General features: G+C 43.5%; 1 protein-coding gene across 3 annotated transcripts in view; it reads right to left on the reverse strand.

Moving 5' to 3' along the window:
- Nucleotides 1-243: 243 nt before the first annotated feature.
- The window catches only part of NBAS (NBAS subunit of NRZ tethering complex), a 322,416-nt gene continuing 295,643 nt past the window's right edge, over nt 244-27,016 (reverse strand). For all 3 annotated transcript variants that reach the window (XM_035000616.1, XM_035000615.1, XM_035000617.1), the window contains 4 exons: nt 21,009-21,148; nt 18,010-18,154; nt 11,324-11,452; nt 244-667 (listed from right to left, as the gene is read on the reverse strand). In XM_035000616.1, the coding sequence (XP_034856507.1) occupies nt 392-667; nt 11,324-11,452; nt 18,010-18,154; nt 21,009-21,148 (690 nt within the window). In that variant the 3' untranslated portion in view covers nt 244-391. The remainder of the gene's footprint in view (nt 668-11,323; nt 11,453-18,009; nt 18,155-21,008; nt 21,149-27,016) is intronic.

Raw genomic sequence — 27,016 nt, forward strand, 5'->3', positions numbered from 1 at the left:
AGCAAAACTGCGTCACGAACTCGAGACGTCCTTCCTCCGTCCTAGGACATCCGCTCCAACCACCAACCATTCCACACACACTCTCCCTTCCAAATGCAGCCCTTCCCACCACCACATCCAACATGTCTTTATTCACTGTGCTCTATCCAGAAAAGGCAATTCAAAGTAAAAGATGAAAAGTCTCTGAGTCAATGAGTACGTTAACCAGCCACTGCAAGAAAGAAAAAGCGCAAATGAGGCTCGTCACTTATGTACAGCTTTATTCGCAGTTTGTTGCAACCACTGAGAACAGTCGACAGGTACGCATGATGCCGGTGGAACAACATTTGGCTCCGGGGCTCCTTCCCACCGGGTGGCCGAGGAACCGTGGCCACGCAGGGCCGGGCCAGGCTCACACCCAGTGCTGCCCTGCGCTCAGCGCCGCGCTGAAGGTTCGCAAGGCCCGGTGCGTCCCCCTCATGGCCAGAAGGAGCGACCCCGCTTCGGCTTCATGGCCGGCCTCCCGCAGGTGTCTGGCCAGCCCCTCGGCATCCCGGGGCCCTTGCCGCGGGCTGGCCAAGAGGTGCTCAATGATATGTGGGTAGAAGGGAGTGGAGATGCACTTCACCAGCAGCCTGGCATCCAGGAGCAGGGACAGAAGCTCTTGGTCACAGTTTGAGTCATTCACCTTTAAGAAAGGAGACAGGCAAAACATGAGCGTGGCCTTGCTTAGTTCTCGCCAGCGGACTCATCACGCACACCCTCCGCAGCTCGCTACCCACTGCCTTTCCGCCTTCGCCACCCTAACCCCTGCCGCCCGGGTTCACCGTGCTCGCGCCGAAAAGAGCACACGCGTGGACTGAGTGTCGGCCATCACGCACAGGGATCACACACAGCCCCGTACCAAGAACCCCGAGTCACGGCGACAGCTACCAAATACTGAGTGCCAGAAACTGCCACGTGTGTGCATGCCTCCCAATTCAACCCGAGCAGTCACAGGGGAGGGAAAGGCGGTGTAAGGACTTGGCCTCACATCGTGGCAGGTCAGGGAGCCAGGACAGGAGCTGGGCTTTCAACAGTGGCATTTACCATCTCACTGGTGCTGCCCCACAGTCCATGTCCTTGAGCCCCAAATGTCTCCTGTACGTAGATCCACATGAAAAAAATCCGCTCCAGAAAAGGAAAACCTTTGTTCTACTCCACTGAGAAAATACATCCGTCAACCCCGCTGATGTAAATAGGGTAACGGACAGGAGGGCCGTAGGCTGTTCTTGCTTAAGCCTCTAGAAAGCTCAGTACCAAATTTACCTTTTTAAGACTTTTTAAAAAAAGATTTATTTTAGAGAGAGACAGAGAGCTCGTGCGTGCAAGCCCACAAGCGGGAAAAGGGACAGAATCTTCAAGCAGACTCCACACTGAGCACAGAGCCCAATGTAGGGTTCGATCTCATGACCCTGAGATCATGACCTGAGCTGAAATCAAGAGTCAGAAGCTCAACCGACTGAGCCACCCAGGCGCCCCTTTAAGACATTTTTATATAGCTTGGGGGCCTGTTTTACAGGCTCTTTCAGCTTGGATATCCTCTGCGTTTCTGCCCTCATCTGCTTAGTCTCTGTATGGTTTTCCATGGCTTTGACACTCTGCTTATGCTTTTCCATTTAATATTATTGTCTGTATTTTTTGTAAGGAATCAAGTCAACATTAATCACACTCAGAACTCCGAGCCCCTCATCTACATCGGGGTGTCACAGAACAGCTTCTTGACGGTTCTTCTTAATGTTACTGTGCACTTTTAGTAGTTTTGGTTGTAGGCACCTCCGAAAGAATGTGGCATTTCAAAGCCAATTAGCTAATGTGTAGACCAACTATGTTACACAACTGAACACAGTGTGGTCCTCCCACATGTTCTGTGACAAGGAGGACAAGCTACTGTGTCCACCGACTTCAAGAATGAAAACGAAAGCAGTTCTGGGAACAATAATCACGGCCCACTGTCAGAGAGCATCTGTCTTTCCTGCAACCTAGTGGTCCTTTAAAACCAACATACACGTCCACTCCAAGGCCATCTTTGGGATGACGTTCTCCCTAAATCTCTCGGCCAAGCTGAGTCCTCCTTCCTCCACTCTGTGGCACTCCGTGGACTACATGCTCCTCATGAGGTCGTCATCTGTAGGCCTATCTCCCCCGCCGGACTGGGGGCTTCCTGAGGGCACAGAGGTTTGATCCTCCTTCTCGTCCAGTACCCAGTTTAATCAACATTTGCTACATGGCTGAAGGAAGCTACATTATTGAACAGTCACATTTTTGTAAATGGCGCAAGTACATGATAATGTTATCTCTGCAGAGAATCTGAATAGAGCTGGATTCTAGAACCGCAGAGTCTCTGCCAACCCTGGGCCTCTCACTCTGTCAGCCCCAGCACACGCGGCTCCCCCACCTTTGGCTCAGGAAGACACTTTGGTTGAACTCAATTTAGGAGCTTTTGTTTGTGTTTTTAGAGGCTAGATGAGAGGAGAGGAAAGTGGCAGGAAGGACCAGCTTTGCTGCTGCCAGGGGCACGGTGCTTTCAACACTCCCCACCGGGAGCTGCTGAGGGGTTCTGCGTATCTTCTTGCCTTCCAGCCTCCTTCCTCCTCCTTCTGCTTCATAGCTGGGAAACAAGAATCCTGAGCCCCTGCGGGTGCTGCCCCCCCCCCCCCGTGTCTACACTCACGGAGGGCTGCCCACGTGCCAGTGAACACTCTGTCTCAACCTTAAAGCATCCCTTTAAGACCGTTATTATCTCATTTGAGGGATGAAGAAACCCGTCCAGTGAGGTCACAGTCATGTGCCGAGTGTCACGGGGCTGCAAACTGGTGCGCTGGACTAGCAGCCCTCATCCCGAGCCCGCATCCCGGACTTGTCTACTGTTTGTTCGCCTCCAGAATGTGGCCTCCTCCAGAACAAAGCTTTCTCTTTGTTTACCCCTGCATCCCTGATGGCCAGAATAGTGTTGGCCACATGCTAAGGGCTTGGCAAGACGTGTGGGATGAATCCACAAATGAATGAGTAATTCTAACGCTCTCGCCCTTTCCCTGTGGGCCACTGCCTCCCTGCACGCATGTGCGCACACACACGGGGCACCTGAGTTACTGTGCGTGTTATTGTTCGGTTCACCCTTAAAAAGAATCCTCCACCTAGCCCTCTAGGAGGGACCAGAATGTGTGCCAGGATGCTCCAGGCAAATGTTTGATAAAACGTACAGATAAAAGGCTCAGCATCCAAACACTGCAGGGCAATACCTTCTTTGCTAGGCCACCTTTATTATTCTGTTTACTCATGAACCCTCCCTTTAGGGGCCTGAAAGTCTCCTAGAAAGGGAGTGACGGATTTTTCCAGCATGAGGAAGAGACAGGGGTTCTGTCAAGGCCTACAGCCACTGCTCCTCTCACCCCCTCTTCTGTTTGCTTTTCTCCAGGGCAATGACATCCTTAAAATCGGTTTCCTGCTGGAAGTACCCAGCCTTGCAGAGAGCTGCTGTGTGCTGGCAGGGTGGGAGTCCGCGGCGGACGGGCAGGGACAGGGTGGGTGTCCACCTCTAAAAGTTCTCTATGTACTCCCTTGGCTAAGAAAGCCTGAGGCAGAAGTCATGGAAATCAGATACCAAATTTCCCCTTTGGCCCACCCAGAGGTTCCCTCAAGAAAGGTAGAGTCCGAGACTGCTGACCTCTACTGAGCTGGGGCAGGGGCCAGGCCAAAGTCTGGGGGGAAGTTCTGGTTCAGCGTCTTGTCACCAGGTGCTGAGAAGATGGAAGTGGCTGACCTTTTTTCCTTTCTCTGACCTTGTACCTGGTTCTGGCTCTTTGCAAAAGGTACAGCATGGCCAGAGTATACTTTATAATTGTCACGTACAAGGAAAATACTGCACAATTATTCTGGGCATATTTGGGACAAAACAGAGAATGAAAACAATACAGAAAGATGGCCTTTGTGGGGACTCGTTCCAACAACTGCAGCTTAAAGAAGAGGAGCCTGAGGGTCAGAGAAGAGATGGATTGCCCGAGGTCACCGAGAGCCAAACTGCTTCTCTCCACATGCCAGGCCTCCCGCCTTGGGGGTGCCAAGGTCAGCTGGGTCGTCATCCTCAGCCAAGCAGGGCACCTGGCACCCGCAAGCCTTCCCGGGCACGAATGCCCCACTGCTGAGTTGCCACAGGAATTCGTTAAGCCTCAACTTTTCTTCATTCTTGTTTTTGGCCAAAATTCTAACTTAAGGCACTAGAATTCTGGTACTATCTTACCACCCATTACTCCTAACCTAATTTTCCTTTTTGAAACTTAAAAAAGCAGAAATAGTTTGAAAAAACAAATTGTCTATATGTGCACCACCAGAAAATTACTTTTTCCTCCTTTCTTTTCCAGTAATTCTCCATGTGCATGGAGATTTTTTTTCACAATCATAGGGTATTTGTAGTCTACTTTACTCATGATATGTTAAAAAAAATTTTAATGTTTTTACATAGTTTTCATTCTTAAAAATTGTAATGGCTACAAAATAGTCTATTGAGTGGAGATAAGTTATTTAACTTCTGCTAGGAATATTTCAGCTGTTTTTAAATGTTTGGTATTATTGAAGTACTACCAATGTTTTTCTGTATGTGCTTTCCTGAAATAACTTCCATAGGATAAATTACAAGAGAGGCATTACCAGAGTATTCCAGGACAAACAGTTCCCCTCCCCTCGTTCCCACGTTGGGTCCTCACCCTCAGGACCCCAGAATGTGACTGCACTTGGAGAAAGAGACTTTATGGAGGTGATTAGGTTTACTAAGTCACGTGGGTGGATCCTCATCCAATCTGACTGGTGTCCTTATCAAGAGGAAAGGACATACACATGAACCAAGGGGCAACTGTGTGAGGATGCAGGGTGAAGATGGCTGTCTGCAAGGCAAGGAGAGAGGCCTCAGGAGAAATCAATCCTGCTGACATCTTGATCTTGGACTTCAGCCTCCAGAACTGTGTGACAGTAAATTTCTGTGATTTGAGTCGCCCAGTCTGTGGCGCTTGGTTACTGTAGTGCACACACACTAATACATGGGAAAGAGTACCTGAAACCTTTTTTGGCATGGACGTGAATGCGAGTGCAGCCATAGTAAAGTCAACTGTCCAGTATACAGGGGGAGCATCCACGGAGGAGTGTGTTGGTTTCACTGTAAACATCTCAGCTTTGGCAGTTATTATTTTGAAAACAAAAAAATTATTTTGCTAATTTAGGAGATACGTAATGATACCTCAAGGATGCTTTAATTTGAACGTTTATTTGCAAGGACCATTTTTTCCCATACCATTTCCTATCATTTTTATTTTTTCTTGTGGGAAGCATCAAATCCTTTGCTCCTTTACTAGAGTTGTTACATCGTTCTTTCACATGTGAAAGAGTTCTTGTGTAACTTAAATGTTAACCCTGATTTTAGTTATAATGAACATTCTAAACTGTTTGCAATTCTGTTTTGATTGTTGTTTTGTAGGAGTTTTACATTGTCAGAAAAAGAACTATTCCTTTATGATTTTTTTTCTATTGCTTTAAAGCTTAGAAGTTGTAATTCCTCAAATGATCTGATATATATACATTTTTTTCTGACTTTTAAAAATATGTAACTTTTTAACTGATCAAGAATTACTTTGGTATATAGTCTGTGGAAAAACACACATTGCTGACATTTGCTTGACTGGTACTTTCAGAGCTTGAGGAAAAAAATATGTTCTGTCATTTCTGGACTCAGTTGGGTGTTTGAAATAAATATGAAACAAGTCCAGGAGGATTAGTTGATTTAATTCCTCTGATCGAATAACTTTGAATTCGACTGAGAGGCAGTCTGGTCTTGGGAAGAGAAGACAGACTTTGGGCTAGAGACCAATTTCCAATCCTGGTTTCTCTGCTGAAGAGCTGTGTGACCTTGTTAAGGACAATCTCTCTGGGACCTAGATTCCACATCTGAAAAACAGACCGTCTCTAGGGCTGTGATAACCTATGCTTTTAATTGCTGAGCACAACGCCTGATGCAGAGTTCAAGTTCAGTAGAGGGCCAAAGTTATTACAGTCAAACAAACAAGGCATGAAGCATATTCTAGAAGGGGAGGGCGTACACATATCATAAAATGGGTAATGCTTGCCATCTTGGTCACTGATTATTTCTTCTGTCAGTAATTAATTTTTGAGAATAAATGAAACTTTGCAGATCTTGGGAAAGAAATCTATTAAAGCACAAAGCACTACTGTCTTCCAAGTCATTAAAATGTTATCTGCTTAATTCCGGTTTCCACAACAGGTAATGAACCTTCTCTGAATTAAAATCTTTGATTTTATGGATCTATAACAAATGAAGAGTAATTATAGTAATGAGGTAAGCTGAAATTCCAAGAGCATAATGTATGCAGGGCCTCATTCCAATTACTTTAAAGAAGATTTAATATTATTTCACTGTTTACTTGAGGACAGGATATTTGTCTCATTTTTACATATACTGCTACTAATAAAAGTTATTAAACACCAACTACAAGGGGAGAACAATAAAAGGGCAGCACAACTGTATACGTGGGTAAGAAGAACACCCGCAGGGTTTCTTCTGTACTCTGTTTATCTGAATGATATTCAGAGACTGCACTTTGGCGGAAGCACCAGTCCCTCTCCCTGCACGGGATTTAACAGTACACCTCTTCTGAAACCAAAACGAGGACAAGTCATCTAACTTATGCTTTAGCAACGGGTGAGAATTGTTGAAACGCCAAGCTTGATCACCTCTATGACCGCAGGAAACGCTGCATCGAGGGCACGGAGTTTGGCTGGTTCCACACTCTCTGTTCCTACCTCCTTCCTACTTTCATTTCTTGTGCTATTGTTTCACATGTGAATCTCCCTGTAATTCCTTTGAACATACGATGTTACTTTACTTCATCTTTACAGACATCCTGCCCATTCCTCACTTCTGCACCCAGTACCAGGCTGTTCACCATCCATGCAGCCTAGAAATCGAATAGATTAACCTACAGGGAGTGAGCTGCCTGTCACCAGAGGAATCCAGCTAAGAGCTGTGTGAGAAGGCAGTATTGAGGGAACCCTCCAGAGTGGAAGAGACTCTCGCTAAGGAGGTACTAGTTGGAAACCTGGATAGAGTTAAAGAGGGGACAAAGAAAGGAAGGTTTCTTGGTTCTGTGTAACAAGGTTAACGTAAAGACGCGTTTCTGAGAGTCTCGAAGGCTCTCCCTGCGACCTAGACACAGGTGCATCGTAAGTAATGTTGGCAGGTTCCTGCGCCTTCAAGGCGAGATGAAAGAAGATGAGAATCGCCAATACTAAATACACGAAGGACTGTCCACGGAAGCAACTAATTCTGAGCAACTCTATCGGGGAAGGCTAAGATCAGTGTGTTCAAGATAAAGATCAATCTGGAGGTGCTCTCTTACCACGAGGTTTATCAAAAACTGGCAGGGAGCACCCTGGGAAGTGGTGAGCTCCCGACCCCCAGTGTCTGAGTGGGCTTGAAGAAGGAAGCCCTGTGGTGGGCAAGTTGTTAGATAGCTCTGCCCGAGTCTCTTTCAGAGCTAATATGATTCGAGATGCTTGCAGCAATTTCACTTCTCTGCAGAGAGAACTCTCTTCCATTGTAGGACAGCCTGCCCCGTTACGTTAAAGGAGCCGCACAGCTGAGTAAGGCTCTGAATGGGGGGCCCAGGGTTTCAGGTTCAACGCCAGCTCCTACTAGATGGATGACCCCTGGGTCTCCGTGTTTTCATCTGTGAAACTAGAATGCGATCTCCCCACAAGATGATTAAGAAGAGAAAGTGAGGATATGCCTACTAACAGTGCCTGACAAAGGTGGTAGTTACTATTAGCTTCAGAGAGAAATGCTTAAGTAGGTGATAAGGCCTTAAACCCTTCCTCTGTGACCCCTTGAATGATTCTTTCAGTAGGCACGCTGGTCCAGGACAGATCCTGGGAGGGAGGGTGCGCGTCGAGGCGTCGAGCAGTACTAAAGCGAAGGATGCAAGCCGCGGAGAGCAGAACCTAGCTCAAATCCGGAATTATTTTTCAGTCTACAGAACTATTAAAGATCGACATCTGCTTACTCTGGTGAAATGAGTGACGAGTTTTACCCTGTAGGAAATACTCCAGGGGTGAGATGTGAACACAGCAGCAGGAATATCCTTCTCGGAGAGAGTAAGGTTTTGGAGGCTAGCTCAGATCTCACTGAGGCTGATGGACAGACAGCCCGACTTAACTCGGACTTATGATTTTTTGACTTTACAATGGTGTACAAGCAACACACATTCAGTAGGAACATCACTTTGAGTTTTGATTTTGGATCTTTTCCTGGACTAGCAACGCACAGTATGATCATCTCTCATGAAGCTGGGCGGCAGCCACAGCTCCCCGCCAGCCACTCGGCCACAAGGGTGAACATCCAATACACTGAGCTCCCCCCCATATTCTGTTTCTCCCCTTCAGCACAGTGTTCAACAAACTACATGAGATATTCGATACTTTATTATAAAATAGGCTTTTGTGTTAGATGATTTTGCTGTAGGTTAATGGAAGTGTCTGGAGCACATGCGGGGTAGGGAAGGCTCAGCTCCAATGTTCAGTTGGTTAGGTGTACTAAATGCATTTTTGACTTATGATATTCTCAACTATGATGGATTTATTGGGGTGTAACCCCGTCGTTAGCTGAGGAAGATCTGTATCACGCAAGGGTTTTAATTATTCACCAACAACATGATCTCTAAGAAATCTAAGAAATGATTTCTATTTCTTCAGGAAAGAGGCTGCTGGCCACTTGTAAGAGGTTACATGCTCAACACTAGGGGTCTGCAATTTCGGAAAAGCTCAGAGAAGGTGATGAGTACCGCTATTGGAGGAAAAGCCGGAACAATCTCGGGCATCAGCACTTACGCATCCTGCGCGCCGCTGTAAACACAAAGCTGTCAGCGTCTTACGACGAATAGTGAAATAACACATGCCATCAGTGAGCGAGTGGGGGCGTTTTTCCACCTCGATCCACACGCTGTGCAGGAGCAGCTGCCTATCAGAGGAGTCCCTGTGCCGGACGCTTTTTCTTTTAATGTCAACAGGAACTACCGTCCATAACCGTAAGGGGGAAACTGAAGTCTCTGAACTGGTGAACTCAGGCCCTCTACTAAGGGACAGAGGGAACAGCAAAATAAACACACAGAAAAGAAAGCAAGTGTATTATATTTTCCACTTCAATACCACATATGATTTAAAAACTACTGTTTCTTACTATTTTAAAGAAGGGATAACATTCAAAAGTATAAGGTCTGAAGATACTTGGCATTTTTGTAAACACATTTTAAGGTCACAGATGGGTCAGCCTAATGGAAATACTCAACCCTAGTGTGGAGAAGTTACAGTTAAGTCTCATTACCCAATTCCCACAGGTGAGGGTCTCGGTGGCACGTAAGTGACTCGTCTCAGCAACCGACACCTCTGGTTTTGATTTTTTATTTTGATTTTTGCATCTGAAGGCCACAGAGGATTTGGGTGTTATCATCACAACCCCGGGCAAACCACCCACAGTCTCCGGGGCTATTTCAAAAGCACAGAGTTTTAGCACAATGCTGCACATCAGATCAAAGTGGTACAGAGGTAAATCAGCACCATTTCAAAATGACTTGGGGTTGCAAGGTTCCCACTTGGTTTCTTATTTTGATAGCGTGTGTGTGTGTCGGGGGTGGGGCAGTGTAGAGGGCACGGTCGGGGGGGGGTGGCCAGTCTGTCGGGGGTGGTGGGTAGCAAAGCTAGTTAGCATTTAGGGAGTCCCAGTTCTAGCTGCAATTCTGACAGAGGCATTGGAGATGAAGAATCTTTAAAATGAAAACTGATACACTTGCCTACGGAATTTAGGACTGCACTGAGAGCTCGATGCAGGATGAGTGTGGAAAGGCGATGTATAATACATCACTGTTTTATTCTGGAAGAGGCCCATGGCAAACATAGTGGGAATACCTAAGCAGAGACACTACCCCAGTGTACAATGGTGCTGAGGAAAAAAAGCACTGAAAATATGCAGCCTGATTTTCTTCCATTTTTCCCTTCGTCCTGATTTCTTGGATTTACAATAAAAAAATAGGCTATGAAAAAAAAAGTCCACTGTAATTCTCAGCTTCTTGTAAATTCCCAACGTTATGCAATGTTTATTTTAGCACAGATGGACGGGGGGCTACCAGCACCCAGGTACCCTCCACTCCCTACTTCTGTCTAGTCTCCAGAGAGGCCCTGCTATGATCAATCTTCAGTGAATGAAGGGTAGTCACCAAATCTTTACAGAATTCAGAAATGCATCTCAATGAATAAATGCATTAGATTTTACTCATTTTGTTCATTATGACTATTTACAAATGCAACTATGGTCTACATTCTGTAACCATATACCTAACTTTCTGTATCTGTTGTCATTAAATCTCTTCACTGTCTTGTTTGGCAAGTCTGTACCTTCCGCTCTAGAATTCTCCTCCCCTCTCTGGTCCCTAGAAAACATCCCCTTACATTTTTGTTAAAAACTCACATGCATGAGTATACCCACACACCCAAAATTGTGTGTGTGTGTGTTTGTATAGATTGTGCACACACTCACAAAACTTCATATGAAAGAACGATCTCTCTACACAAGGGTTTCAGCAAGGATCATACAACACAAATTCATTAAAACACAACCCTGAGCGATCTATTCCCAAAGTGTAAAATTCTAAAAGGGAAGGGACAGCTTCTTCGTTAATCATGGTAACAAGACAACCAACCTTGAGGGAGAAATCTCAGGCCTTGACGTTAGTATGTCATTCCTCAAGCCAAGACACTGCTTCAGTGGCATGTTGGTTTGCCAGAGGAAGTAAGAGCTTGAGGTTTCAGATGGTGCCAGTAAACATAACCTGAAGCCACTGTCTCACCTTTTATTAGTAGGTAACCAAACACCTACATCCAGGCACAGAAGCCTGCCCGACATGACGAATTCCTTCGATCCAAATTTCAAGGGGCAAGGACAAGTCCACTAGTGCTGGGTGGCTCTGACGCACCCTTAAAGGGACTAGTAGGCTGGCTCCTCTAGAGAAACTGCTTCCTTATTCGGATTTGTAGCTTCAGCACATAAACACAGAGTCTGGTTCATGGGAGGGGTTTAGTACATGTTTATAAAATAAATATTTACTTCTTAGACAAAACAGAAAGAGCTGTTGTGGTCAGAGAATATTGCAGGCAGAATGGTCTGAAATAAACCATGGATACTACTTACGAGAATGACAACGAGAATTCATTTCTCAGAAACATAGGCAAGAGCACATGCCCCCGGGAATACCTTGACAACAGCCGTGATGTGCTCCAGGGCCACCGCGTGAAGGCTCTCATCCTGGCTCTCGAGGAGAAGTTTCAGGGCCGGGAGCAGCAGGGACTGGCCGAGCAGCAGTGAGCACAGCTCCTTCACGCCCTGAAACCACAGCACAGTTCTGTGAGCAAAGAAGCAGGAGGTGCCCCGACTCCCGGGCGCTATTCGGGTCGGGTCTCCTTCCACACCTTTTTGTATGAGTGATGTGTGTCTGTGTGTACGAAGCACAGATGGGGCCCCACCGATTTAGTGTTTGGTAGCTGCTCCATTCATTCCCATTAGATAGTAAACATCTTTCTGAGCTATCAGATATCTACCTGATATTCATCAGATATTGCATGTAAAGGCTGCCTCGTATCCCCCTGGATGGATACAGGACTGTGGTCTATTCTCCTAATCTCTCGAGAGCCCTAGTTTCCTCACCAGCAAAGTGGAGGTAATTATATCTACTTTGCAGTTGTGTGTGTGTGTGTGAGAATAAGTGCTAATGAATAATAACACACAATGCTCAGCATCTATTAGACACTTAACAAATGATAAAAATTATTACCAACTGTTAATATTACCAACAATACCTAGTTGTCCTCTGAAACAAGAAAAATCAGCAACTTAAATTTTTAAAAACCTGCTTATAATTCTAATGTCAAGGTGAACTGAATGTTTCATGAAAACTATCTGTGGTCCAGAAAAATGAAAATGTTTTTGGATCTCCACATACGCATTTGAATTTTATTCTCAGAGCTTTATTATCCTAGCTGAACCTGTCATCAGAGAGCAGACTTTTATATAAGATAACAAATGATAATCCTTCACAACGAAAAGTATAAGAGAATAGACAATAAATTTGCAAGCTCTTCCTCCCTACCGAGCTATATGCTCCCCCGGTGTCCTAACTAGCTGTAACATAAAGAACAGAACATCTGGACCAAGGACCAGACAATGAGTGCAACCTCATTATACAAGGCAAGGGTTATTTTTGAAAGAACTGAGAAACTGCTACCCACCCCCACTGCCATGGGACTGATCTTTCTCTTGAACTCCTCTAACAGTAGCATATCAGAGAAGAAAAACTCAAATTTATGACATTTTCATAATTTCTTTACAGTATTATAAAGTGTAGCTAAAACAAGAAGCTCCTATTTAAAGCCCAGGATAAAGGCCTCTTTGGCATTCCGCTCACTGTAGTGTTTTTACCTTTCCCCTTAGCGCATCCCTGCTGGAAATCAGCAAGGCCTTCAGTTTCAGATTGGGAGGTCCTGCTATATGCACTTGTGTGAAAATCATCAATACCAGCAGGGTAACAGATTTGTCAAGTATGTACTTCAAACATCAGGGACTCTAACTCAGAAAAGTGCTCTGTGTGCCCTAAAGCACACAGTCATAAAGAGCAGTCTCACCGAGCATCTGGGCCAAAGAGAAATGCAGATTTGTAATCTGAGATGCCAACACCTGCAGAGAGTATTTGGGAGGATGAAATATAAACGTCCATACATGACAATTTCACACAGCTGTCATGCACCAACTTGCTTCTGTCGCCCTCCTCCTCCTGGAACGTCCCAGCAATGCTCCCCCCACCTGCACATTCCTCAGACAGCGCTGCCCAGGAGGCCTTCCAGCCACCATGGAATGTTCTGGATCTCTGCTGTCCCACACAGCAGCCAGGAGCCGCATGTTGGCTAGGGAGCATTTGAGATCTGCCTAGTGTAACTGAGGCACTACTTTTAAATTTTTATTCAACTGGCCTTAAGTTTAAATTTTAGTAACCACACATGGCCCGTGGCTACCATCCTGGAGGTAAAGCAGGCATGCTGAGCTCCCGCACACCTCTGGGTCTGTGCACGAGACTTAACCTCTGCTGCTTCTCTGTCTGAGGGACCCCTATTGGTTCTTGGAGTCTCAGCTGGAAAAGGGCACAGGAAAACCCCAACTCCTACAAAGCCACCTCTGATTTCCCAGGCCCAGCACTCCTACATTCCCACTATACTTCATAAGTATTTCCTACACTGTTGTCTTGCATTATTGTAATTATTCATTTGTTCATCTGCCTCACTTGAGGGCAAGAATATTTTCCCTTCTCTGTATTCCAAACTTGCTTGGTATACACTATACCTTAAAACATTTATATGTAATTCCCTCTCAGCACTCATATCTACTCATTCACTAAGTTATCAGTAATAGGTAAACAGGTATTTCTCAGCACTTTATGACATTTAGACTAAGCACAGCACTTGGTTGACCTTAGCTTTGATGATAACTTTTATCAAAATAACCTGGATACCCCTTGGAGCAGGCAACATGGACAGATGATGATGAAGTATGTTTGCCTCCCTGTCTAGGACAGGGTACTCAAAGAGACTTACTTTTTCCTTCATCCCTGTTTCCTGTCGCCTTAGTTCTCATATTTAGAGGGTTTTTTTTGTTTTTTTTTCCTTCATGACTCTTTGGAATGCCTTTATGTCAGGCCTACTGCTGCTCATGGTACTTGTTGACTTATGGCCAGGATGGTTTTGTTGATGGAAAATACTACCTGGAGGATAAAATCAAGGACATCTAAGAATGGAGGAGTATTTTTGAGCTACTGAGTACTTTTTAATCTCTTAGCTAACAATTATTGGCTAAATACTCCATATTTAACTACTATACTAGGTTCTCTCGGTAGTTTTCCCTCTGTTGCAAGACAGTTTATCAGGAGATTTATAGAGCTCTAAGAAAGGTCAAAGTAGCAAAGAGAACCCTAAAACACCCCATAAGCACCTTCCCAGCTCAAACCTGTCTAGCCATCAAGATACAGAACAAGAGACCTTGAATGCAGAGGAACAGGCATGTCTGGGCCCAAAGCCAGGCCAGAACCCTGTGGACTGTGATATATGGTGATGCCCTGGGGCACGGTTCCTGTGGCTGATGGTCGTCAGAGAAGCAGGACCAGTCCACCAACGGTCTTTCTGTCCTTACACAGCCCTCCTGTGCTCATTCTGGGGTATCGTACGCCCCAACATGTGGCAAGGCCTGCAGGAGTGTAGGGCATAGTGTACAGGGATGGGTGTCATCTGATCTGAAAATCAAACTCACAGACATTATCAAAGTACCTCAACCATGAGAGGGAACAATCACATTGAGATTTAGAGGCTGGAGATTAGTTAGGCTCACTCATCAGCTGGGCATCTAACTCCCATCCACCTGATCCAAAGCCCCTGGGACTCTAGTTCACGCTGTGCCTCCATAAAACCGGGGACCTTCAGGGTCGGTCATAAATAGCTGGAACTTAGAATTTTAAATCTGTCAATGCCAAGAATCTGTTTTGTGCCAATTTCTCATTCTGAATATCCCCTGTTCCTGAGAATGTTTCATATATTGCCATGGATACAAGCTAAGAAGAAGGGTACAGAACTTTCAAGACTGTAGGACATAGGACCTACGAGCAACATTGATTTTATCCTCCTGGTAATATTTTTCACCAGCAAAACCAGCATGACCGGAAGTAAACAAGTACCAGGAACAACAGCAGGCATCACGTAAAGACGTTCTCAAGAGCCATGAAGAACAAAAAAGTCTCTAAATATGGGAACTTAGTGGGGGTATGGGAAATGCGTAAGTTCCTTTAAGTACCCTATCCTAGGCAGTTAGGCACACGTACTTTATAAACCATAGAGTAAGGCAACCAAAGGTATTGGGTTACAAAAAAGCGAGTCATGGATAATTTTCCCACCACAGTGATATGAAACACTATGCAGTTCTGAAATTAGACTGTGTAATTTCCAAATGCGGTAAAATAAACTTAACAAGACATTTCCATTTCTTAATTACAATGTTCCTTCCTTTGTAACAATTTTAACTCACACTTGAGCAGTTAACAATCAATAAAAATAGTACATAACACATTGGCAAGATTCCTTTAATCATGGCATCCTAAGACAAAAATCTGTATGTGTACCCAGTTAAAAGACAGCAGCAAGGCAGTATAAGGAAAAATAAACAAAAGAAGCTGTGGCAACACAACTCACTTGAAAATAATTACCCTCTCTTCTCACCAAACTGGAACAGAGAAGTGATAAGGACCTCCTTCAAAATGGGGTTTAATCCAGTGCCCTTCTCCCACCCCTGAGAGAACTGTGGACCTATGGAAAAGTCATGAATCCTAAACAGATAGCCTCAGGTCATCCTCCTCCGAGGCCTGGGAACCTTGAGGAATACTCAGAACTAGAGTTCCCCCAGAGATCACATAATCTAACTCCTTGTTTCACAGGCCAGAAAGGGTAGGTCCGGAGCGTCTGGTGCTTTCCTCATGAACACAGAGCATGTGTGGCCCCGTGTGGAAGAGGACGGCACCATTTCATGCCTCGCTGGGGCTCCTGCTGCTGTGGTACGTCTCATGTCCCCTGCCCTTCAGGTGCTCCCAGTCCCAATGAAGAGGAGAAGCAAGAAGATCCCTCTCCGTGGTGTGTGAGGAGTACTCTAATAGACGCGTGCTTAAGGCACTGTGCTATCCATTCTGTTCTCCCTAAAACACTCAGGAATCACGGTCCGATGATTCTGAGATCAAGCAGGGCCACTGCAAATAAAATATTACTCCATTTGTCAAAGTGCCTCAAGCTGGCCGTAGAGGTGGATTGGGGAGCTGAATCTTTACAGCTATTTGGCTTCTCGTTTAATCACTGACTCCCTTTTTTTTAAAATAGGAAATACAAAGTATCACTTATTATTCACTAGTCAATAAAAAACAACAACATACTTTTCCCTCCATGTCCTAGAAGGTCACCCCCTAAACTTCAGATACAACGCTGACAGTACTCATTACTGCTTTGGACATTCAGAAATTATCACCCATCGCCGGGTGGCTGAACGCTAATACAGGTAACTGTTACCGAACCTTGATTACGAAACTTAACAGTATGTGGTCAAGATCAAAGATGCCACAGCCATGTTCTCAGCTAACTTACACCTCAGAACTAACTGTAGTAAAACCAAACTGATGAGGATATTTGAATAAACTAACAAACTTCTCCAGGTAATGATGCAGATCCTAACACCCTTCCACCTAAAACAACGATAATCTAGGTCTTACAGACTACAGGTCATTCTTGAAGAAGTACCCTAGGAAAGGGGGGAAATAACAGTAAAACTTACACAGCTACATAAAACAGACAGTCAGTATACAAACGCCCCAAGTGCAGTTCGAGCGGCTCCTGAGGAAGTTATTTATCTTCCCAGCATTCAAGCAGCGCCTCCGTTTGGGGACCAGGTCCGCCATCTGTTGCCTGAGTGACCTGCAGCAGGACCTTTGCTCTCAGAGCCTCTGTTCCATCAGCTGAAAGATGAAGGTCAAGCAACCTCCTTCGGGTGATGGCGAAGGTTAAACCGGATAGTGGGAGTGGGAGGCCGAGAGTGCTAGTGGATGCCGGTCATCACCATTACTCAGCTTGCGACCCTAAATCACGTTTCCCCAACTAGGTTCAGCAGAACTGGTGGGGTCCTTCTGGCATTTGGTCCTGATCTAACAAAGCTTGATCTCAGCTTCTGTTAAGGCCAAGATGAACCCCTCATTATCTACATACTACTCACCCGGGTGGGGACAATAAACTGCATTGAGTCCCCACTCCGTGTAGTGTGTTGAATCATGCCGTGGGTGAGAGAGGGATGACACAGCCATGGTTCCAACCCTCAGGGGCCCACAATAGAGCACAATACATCACAGGTCAATAAGTAGCTGATACAAGTGAATCATACACCATGGTATAAAGGGAAGTTATTTCTGGTGGTGGTACTTTAAATATTTTATAGAAGAATTTTGTCATTCTGGTGGTTGGAAGACTTCTTTAAATGGGTAAAATATTTTAAAATTCAATCAGAAAACACTCCGCCAGTCCCTCATTCAGAAAACAATTCATTAAATGTACATTCCTAATGAGAATATTTTCCTTGAGTGATTACAGTGAGGATTCGAAAAATCATATTTACAATTTTATTTTCAAGTTTATCTCCTATGTGGTAGAAATTTGAAAACCAATTAATCAATTTAGTGCCATTATCCAAATGCTTACATTTAAGACAAGTCAAAATTGCTCAAACAATACACGCTGAGGTCGGATTCACAGCAGGAAGCTGTAATTAATATGTGCTTATTTGAGAACGCACAAATTTATCTATATATATTAAGCAAATACCTCGGTGACAGCCAAATTATGGGATCAAAGAGAACGATGGTCAAAGTGGAGGTGGCTGAGCTTTTCCCCACGTTTACAGAAAAGGCACGTCACAAGGAGAGTGGCTGGCCACCGGCCAAGAGGGGTGCTGGGGCTTACTGCTCCGTTCTCGGCTGGCCCGGGTCGGGCAGAGACAGCACACGGGCTGGCTCCCAAGACCCCCGGGCACAGGAGCTCGAGTTAGACATAAAAGGGCATCCAACGGGAACTGAAAGCTGAGTTACACTCTGGGACTTGTAAAGGGAATAGGCTTCAGAGCTCCAACAGAGAGAAAACTACCTCAAAGCACCCTCTCGGCAGGGCTGTTCTTCATTTGATCTATTCCAAATTGCGGGCCTTCACTTCCTGATAACTTAAGCTAAGTGTGCCTTGGGCACAGTCGCTGACACCGCTTCTCCTTAAGAGTTTGGATAAGGGAAGGGATGCCCCCCAGGAAAACCACTTGAAATATCCACTCACCTCTGCAGGGAGCATCTGCTTGGTGTTATATAAGGAGCGGCAGATTTTCAAGACCTCATTCCCCAGTCCTTCCTTGTTCTCCACTGTACACCTGCTCAGCATCACAGTCACCAGTCGCACCCACGGATTGCTGGTTATGCTGGTTCTGAGGGGGAAAAACGCGAGGCACTGGGAATGAATGATTAATGTTGTGATGACGGGATGCGAAACGTTAAGAAAGAAAAGAAATGCCCCCTTGGGAAGTAAAATGCTTTTTGGCAAACGGCAGTCACAATCTAGATGAAGTGTCCCTTCAAGTCCCTCTTGCAGAAAAGAGAACACCTTCCAGAGGAGAAAGAGCTTGCTGTGGTATCAGCAGGTGCCCAGGAGTGCGGAAGCCACGGGCGGCCCAGAGGCCAGAGCTCCTGACGGGCTCCCGGGCCAGCTCCCTGGCTTCCCACCTGGGTGACTCAGGGAAGTCACTTTAACACTCTCAGCCCAGACACTCAGTGCCGGGGAAGCCACTCAGCCTCTCTGGGCCTCAGTTTTTCTCATTCTGAGAAAGCAATTTAACGTTCTCCTTACACAACTGCTTTATTCGATGAATGATGTTTGTAACTGTGCCTTCTCAACAGCAGGCACATCTCACTATTTACCACCTAAATACTGGCTTTTGTTGATCCTCTGATGAGGATGAGGCCTCGGGGGCCAGGGCAGGAGTGAAGGACAGTAAGGGCAGTACGCCGTGGAAGTCAGCCTGGAAGCACATGATCACACCGTGCCCTTCATACAGTTTCCTTCTTTCTTTCTCTCTTTTCTTTTTTTTTTTTTTAAGATTTTATTTATTTATTTGTCAGACAGTGAGAGAGCACAGGCAGGGAGAGGGGCAGAAGGAGCAGGCTTCCCGCTGAGCAGGCAGCCCAATGCGGGGCTCCATCCTAGGACCCCAGGATCATGACCTGAGCCAAAAGCAGCAACTTAACCAACTGAGCCACCCAGGCATCCCCAGTTTCCTTATTTCTAAAACATAAAAGCATACAAAAGTTGCTTTTTGTTTCCCTTCTCTGGATGTCACCACCCCGTGTTTCATGCAAACCTCATGATTTACATTTCCAGAGACAAGTTAAAGGCACATTCATACCCTGGCCCCAGGAACAGGTTACCAATTTTACTTATAGTGTTTTTAAAATAATTTTACTATTTGTAAGAGTCTGTTCTCTTAGCACAGGTCTAGATTCTAGACACTCAACACCTAAGGTGGTTCTTCCCTTGAAAGGACTTCACTCCTTGCCCCCTAAGAAAAATGTCAAGTGTGACAATGACAAAGGGACTCACAATACTAGCCTTTGGCAAAGCTTTTGTGTCTCAGCTCAAACTAACACCGTGTGAGGACAAAGAACACTGCTTATTTCAAGGTACGAGCAAAGCTCTGAGAGGGGTCTGGTGGACTGGGGAGTCTTCTTACACTCAAGGACTCACCCTCTGCTCTTCTCTTTCAAAGTCTGAATTCCACTCCCCTGGGCTTTCGCTAAGGACCTGCCTCAGTGCAGAGGAGGTACCGGCCTGCCAAACAGTGCACCCCCGATGGGCCATGCGGCTTCGACGACAATTATCTAAACATATTTTTCACCAGCCAGTTTTGATACACTGGATGAGAATTATAAGTCTCCCATAAGTACGAATCTATTATGCTTTTCATGCATTTTCCTACAAGGGAATAAAGCTGAAAAACCTAAGTTGGTTCTAGTAAATGAGCAGTCATGTAGATCAAGCAAATTTCTTAGTTTTTTAACTTTATTATATTAATTGGCAACATTTAATCACTGTCACACTATTCAACACTTCCTCCTGCCTTTCCTGGTCTTTCTCCCCTCCCCCCCTTTTTGGGGGGCATTATTCTGGAAGTACTGAAGTCATACATTGGATGATCTGCCAACCAAAAAAAGGTACTCAAAAGCACTTTTAAGAACCTATTTCTAAAGTATCCCATCATAGAGTCTTTTGTGGTAAAACACCAATTTGGGCCAGGAAAAAAGCCGAAATAGACTTTATTTGACTTACCTTCAGGTCCCCTCTTGGATTGGAGACATGGCTGGTAAGAGGGGTTAAGTGGACCGGTAATGCTTTGTTTTGATTCTAATGATTTCATAAAGGAGGTTTTTAAAACACAGGTTAGCAATTTACAAATTTCACTTCATACTGGCTACAAAAGAAAGAATGTACCTTTAAAAACTAAGATTTTTAATACCTGCAAATGCATTAAATGTTTAAAATGCAATAAATGTCTTAAGTGAAGCTGATTTTACTTCTTGTGGGTAAGCGAGTGATTTGAAATGGTCATTGTTCTAAAAGTACAAGAAACTGTAAAACCACAGTAAACTAACGTACTAGAGGAGGTTGTACTATGATTTTGAAAAATTCTCTTTAGACTGAGAGAGCCATTTTGAGGGCATGAGAAAACCTACAACGCAACCCTAAACCCTTTGCTAAAAAAGCAAAGCATAACTGACAATCTAATTAGTGGGTCCCGCATCTACTGCATAATATCATCACAGAGGGGCTGGTTATAAACTGATTCCCTGCCCCCTTAGAGAGAACTAAAAGATTTTATTTATTTATTTGTGAGAGAGAGAGAGAGAGAGAAAGAGCACAAGCAGGGGAACCTGCAGGCAGAGGGAGAAGCAGGCTTCCCGCTGAGCAGGGAGCCTGATGCGGGGCTCCATCCCGGGACCCTGGGATCATGACCTGAGCCGAAGGCAGATGCTTAACGACTGAGCCACCAGGTGCCCCCAAATCAGATGTTATTACTAAGCATGATCTGGTATTTCTGAGTAAAAGATTTGCATGTAGGGGCAAGGAGAAATGGGAAAGAAACTGCAATATTTCAAATAAATAATTTTAATTTCCGCTAAAGGCTGATACTGGTTTTACATATTTCTTTTCATTGGTTCTTTTGAAGGTACTGAATTTTTAAAACTCAAGAGCAAACAAGAGAAATCTAATTTTATATTAACACTTACACAGAGTCATGTCTCATAGGTGGCCAAGCTTGCAAGAGCAGAACCAAGTGCTGAAATTCCACCTCCTGGCGACTGGATTCCAAGAGTTCCGTGAAGAGAGCGTGGCGGTTCTCTTCATTCTCAATGTCAGCTATGTCTACCTGGAAGTGGAAATACACACTCGACACTGGTGGCAAAGACTACTTCACTGGTTTACAGAAGAAGTCAAATTTGATGACTTTGATTAAACACTCTTGAAAACGTTTACAATGTGTTGAGAGGTAGATTCAACACCACCACCCTCACCCACAAAATCTTCAAAAAGCTCTAAGCCTTACCCAATTTCAAACATTTCTGTTAAAATATTGTTTAGAACAAATTACAGGAAGGTTCTTAATGTTCTTTACAAAAATAAATTCAAACAAGTAGAGGACTGATTTATTAGTATTTAATATTATTATGTTAAAATACGGAATTATTGTAAATGAAATTGTAATAGTTCATCATACTTAACGTTAGCCAAATTTTTTCTTTTAAATTATCCTAAATGCATTTCTACTTTTCATTTTAGCATCATTATTATTATTATTGCTAAGTCTTCATACTGTCTAGAAAATTTCTCTAATTTGAAATTAAAAATTTGACTAAAGTGTACTTGTCACAGGATTTTTGTTACATATCAAAATAAAGCATCCCATCTCCATTTCTACTGCAGAAGTAGTTCTGATCAAGTAAAGAACACAAATTTGTCGTCTCATTGTGTAACTGAATGATACGTCCTTTATATCGAGGCAGTCCTGAAACAAATCACATCTCCCAACATCTCTGTGGATGACAGTGTTTGCTATGTTAAGTTAGAAAGCAGTTTTAAATATAAAAGTAAGTCAACAGCTGGTTTCCCTGTTCCCTAGCCTCTCTTAACACAGATTCTCTACATTTGGGTACCTAAGACTCAGATGATGACAGATACCTTCAAAGGATAACGAGAACGGATGGTTATCTAGACATTTGTTAAACTGTCTGTACAAATGCATGTTTCCAAAGCTTAAATTTAATTTAGTGGGCATTCGGGCTCTAATCCCAAGTAGCCACCTGAAAAAGTTATAGCATGAATTCTGCATTTCCACAACAGTTGATATGTACTATGAAATGACTGGTAATTACTAATGGCGAGTCCTGCTCACACGATGACCCAACAGATCCTTCAAAACCTGCCTGAAAGACCCACATCATTCTTCCATGGACTAATAACCCCAGAGCATTTTATAGTTTTTTGTTTTTTTTTTAAGATTTTATTTATTTGACAGAGAGAGACACAGTGAGAGAGGGAACACAAGCAGAGGGAGTGGGAGAGGGAGAAGCAGGCTTCCCGCTGAGCAGGGAGCCTGATGCGGGGCTCGATCCCAGGACCCCAGGATCAGGACCTGAGCTGAAGGCAGACGCTTAACGACTGAGCCACCCAGGCGCCCCACATTTTATAGTTTCTGAAATAATTTCAGAATCCAGGAAGAGTTCACCCTTACAACCGTTTTGGGTGGAGGACAGCACAGGTGTTATTACCTCCCTTTACAGATGAGGAAAACAGCCTTATCTGTCCTGGTAACGTGGCAGAGCCGATATGTAACTATAATCAGATCAGGATGTTCTGAAACTAGAGGACTCAATAAGCTAGACAAGCTCTGAATTATTTAAATGGGTGGTCTAATTGGGAGTTTGGCAATATGTTCTTGCCTATTTATAAAGAAATGTTTAAAACAAAATCTCAAACTCAAGACATCCACCTGTTTTACCCGACCTCCACCTTCAACCCCTTCCAGGCTCAGGTGCCCTGCGTCCATCACGCACACTTCCACCTCGCGAACTTTGATCTGTTTTCTCTGCCTGGCATATTCTCTCTGCAGATATCTGTAGGGCTCATTCGCTTATTTCCTTCAAATTTCTCAAATGTCACCTCAGCAGAGAATGTGCTGTGTAACGGCCCACCTCAGGTTGCGTTCCCCTCCACCTTCTGTCTCTCTCACCTTGTTTTATTTTCCTTCTTAGCACGTACAAATATGTGACATATTACATATGTTTTTGCTTATTGCCTTTCTCCTTCCATAACAATGGAAGCTCCTTGAAAACAGAGACTTTCATTTGTTCACTGGTTTATCACTGCCCCTTAAAATAATGTCTGATAGACAGTAGATGCACAGTACTTATTGAGTGCTTGAATTGATGGACAAACAAATGAATAAATGAAGATATTCCATCATTTATAAAATATTTTAGCATAGAATGGTGATATTAAATATCCATGGAGTGGCCATAAATTTTTGGCTCTTTTGTTATTGGAGATAGATGTGAGGCTTAGAAGGAAGATGCCACTAGAAGGAAATCACTAAAAGAGACCCCAGCGGGGGGGGAGGGGGGCTATTTATTGACATTATGTCTCAACCAGTAATGCCTTGTGGGTAGCTGTGTAATTTCAGTACAGCCCTGCTCTGAGTCTCATTTCCCTCATCTGATAAATGGGCTCCAAGAATCCTGTCTTCGAAATTCTGAGGAGGTGCCTGATGGTCAGCAGCAGGGAAAAAGGGGTGGGTAAATGGCTGCTCTTTTCTGAGTTAAAATCCAAGTTTTTACAGTTTATTTGAAGAAAACAACTGAATCGTAGGTCTGTAATATTGCGAGCAGCATCAATACTCCACTTGCTGTAGTTAACTCCTGCATAACGAATAACAAGTAGTTTCTCCTTTACATGGAATATAGAGTCTACACAGGTTACTCAACGCCTACCATGAAGTGGAATCGATTAGAAAAAAGTGATTCTTGTTTTCAGCATCCTTTGGATTTCTTTCTTTTCAAAAACTAACAGCTTGTCAATTTTTAGGACATGGAGTGTATCCTAGGGGAGAGAAAGAACTTTAAAAAAACTATCAATTAAACCTTTATATGCTTTTATATTAGTGTGCCAATAATAGTTTCCATTTTTAAAATGTGTAACACCTTCTTCATGTGTACACAGACTTTTTAAAAGTGTGTTTTTGTTGGGAAACATAAAATTCATTAACCATTTCAATTATTAGTAACTTACTTTTCAGAGCACTGACCTCATATTTAAAATAGAAATGTGAAAAATACAGCAATTTACACAATTACCCATTTTGGGTAGGCACACTTGTACGTTCCCCCTCACATCATAAAGGGTTTCAAATGTTTAAGTTATTCAGCTCTTAAGAAAGCAGTTTTAAATTCTCTACCACTATAGCTGCAAAAGCCTTACCTTACATGGGAGAAGAAAATTGGGCCTGAAGATGGACTTGAGTAGGTGTTTTTTAACACTTGAGAAAGAATACGCTTTGCTGGTAATTATTATATACTTTGATATACAAGTGCTAATCTAGGATTTGTGTCTACATATTAAAATATCTAAATTTATCTAAATTCACCAAGATAATATAAGCTTATCCTGTTCTTCATATCCTATAAGGTTTTAAAAATAATTTCAGGTAACCAAAACTCAAAATGAATTTCTGCATGAAGAAAAATAAACATATGCAAAGGACTTCCAGCCTGAACAAAATGGCTCTGATCCTATTTTTCCCTACTCCTCCCTGCTAAGTACAACTATAAACTTTGGAAATAATGGAAGAGACAACCAACAAACTCCTAAAGGTGGGGGGAAAGAAAAAAAAAAAAGCTAACTAGCTTGGGACCCCAGGCCTGGAGGCACAACACATGCAGGGTCTGGTATCCCCTCATCCAATGCAAGGAAGATACTTAGACTCAGTATTTCCTGACTCCTGACCAAAAAATACAAGACAGTCCAGGTAAGGCCACTTTTTTTTTTTTTTTTTAAGATTTTATTTATTTATTGGAGAGAGAGAATGAGAGAGCATGAGAGGGGAAGGGTCAGAGAGAGAAGCAGACTCCCTGCCGAGCAGGGAGCCCGATGCGGGACTCGATCCCGGGACTCCAGGATCATGACCTGAGCCGAAGGTAGTCGCTTAACCAACTGAGCCACCCAGGCGCCCATAGGCAAGGCCATTTCTCATCAAGATGGTTCCAGAAGGAAGGGAGAAAGAAGGTAGAGTTTAAAGAGTGTTTTAAGAAATAACATTTTAAAGCTTCCCAAATTTGGTGGAAGATATTAATCTACACATTCAAGAAGCTGAGCTAACCCCAAACAGGGTAAACCCAAAGAAATCTACACCCAGACACATCATAATTAAACTCTTGAAAACTAAAGACAAAGAAAAAAAGTCTTGAAAGAGGCCAGAAAGAGAACAATACATTCCCTACAGAGAGAACAACGATTTTAATAACAGGGCATTGCTTATCTGAAACCACAGAGGCCAGAAAAAAGTGGTACAATATTTTTCAAGTGTTAAAAGAACTGTCAATTATAAATTCTATATACATTTGTAAAACTATCCTTTAGGATATAAAGGAGAAATGAAAACATTCTCAGGTAAGGAAAACTAAAAGAATCTGTCACAAACAGCCCTCATCTTAAAGACTGGCTAAAGAAACTTCTTCAAACAGAAAGGACATGGGTTTTGGCCCAATATATTTTCATATCACAACTAGTAATGCTACTCATTCATGGCTACAAAAATTAATCTTGAGTTGAAGAAAATCACAATGTTATAAATCTGACAAATTATCTGCAAAAAAATTAAAGAGGGAAGTGTTGTTCTGAGTCAATAAAAGTGAAAGCAATGGGTCTCAGAGGCCTACAGAAGTTGCAGGAGCATCAGATCGATATTAATACCATGGCATTTAAATTCCCTAAAATTATCTGAAAACAATGTGCAGACTGAACGTGAATGCAGATCTAGGAAAGAATCAGATTTTCTCTTTTCCAGAAAGTAGCACAGTTCTTATTAAAATATGTACTGCCAGGATCTAAATACGCTTCAAGGCAAGTGTGAGGAGTACAGAGAACTGAACTATGTGCCTAAACAGCTACAAGACAAAATGACCATAGAACATAGTTTAGCATCGAGGAAAAACAAACTGTAGGTGGCTAGCAAATGCTTCCACATACCTCACTAAGGAGACTGTAAAATAATGATAAAGGGCAATCTGATTAAATATGCAGCTTCCAAAATGATGCTGATAAAGTCATAGTAACATGGAAAGACACTATACTTTGCTGACATTACTGGACCTTTCTGAGGCTTAATTGCGTTTTCTGTAAGACAAAGATAATGCATATCATACGATAGTTGTGATTATTAAATAAGAGAATGTGAATAAGGTAACTAGCAAAGTGACTGGCAGATGGTAGGACATAATAAATGACACGTATTATTTATGTTACAGCTACATATAAAAAAAACAGAGAACTGGATGTGTGCTGTGATTTCTTCTAATAAGAATTAGCTCTATACATTGGGGAGGGTATGTGCTATGGTGAGTGCTGTGAATTGTGTAAGACTGATGAATCACAGACCTGTACCTCTGAAACAAATAATACATTATATGTTAAAAAAAAAAAAAAAAGAAAAGAAAAAGACAGTAGGAAGGGAAAAATGAAAGGGGGGAAATTGGAGAGGGAGACGAACCATGAGAGATTATGGACTCTGAGAAATAAACTGAGGGTTCTAGAGGGGAGGGGGGTGGGAGGATGGGTTAGCCTGGTGATGGGTATTAAGGAGGGCACGTTCTGCATGGAGCACTGGGTGTTATGCACAAACAATGAATCATGGAACACTACATCAAAAACTAATGATGTAATGTATGGTGATTAACATAACATAAAAAAAAAAAGAATTAGCTCTATAGATTAGATAGGACAGAAAAAGAATACAGAGTAATGTGGCTGTGGAGGCGCCTGGGTGGCTCAGTCCTTAAGTGTCTGCCTTCAGGTCAGGCCCTGATCCCGGGGTCCTGGGATCGAGCCCGGCATCGGGCTCCCTGATCAGCAGGAAGCCTGCTTCTCCCTCTCCCACTCCCCCTGCTTGTGTTCCCTCTCTCGCTGTGTCTCTCTCTGTCAAATAAATAAATAAATAAATAAATAAATAAATAAATAAATAAATAAA

This window comes from Mirounga leonina, unplaced genomic scaffold (genome assembly GCF_011800145.1).
Source record: "Mirounga leonina isolate KUSES-001 unplaced genomic scaffold, KU_Mleo_1.0 Mir_125, whole genome shotgun sequence".
NCBI lineage: Eukaryota > Metazoa > Chordata > Mammalia > Carnivora > Phocidae > Mirounga > Mirounga leonina.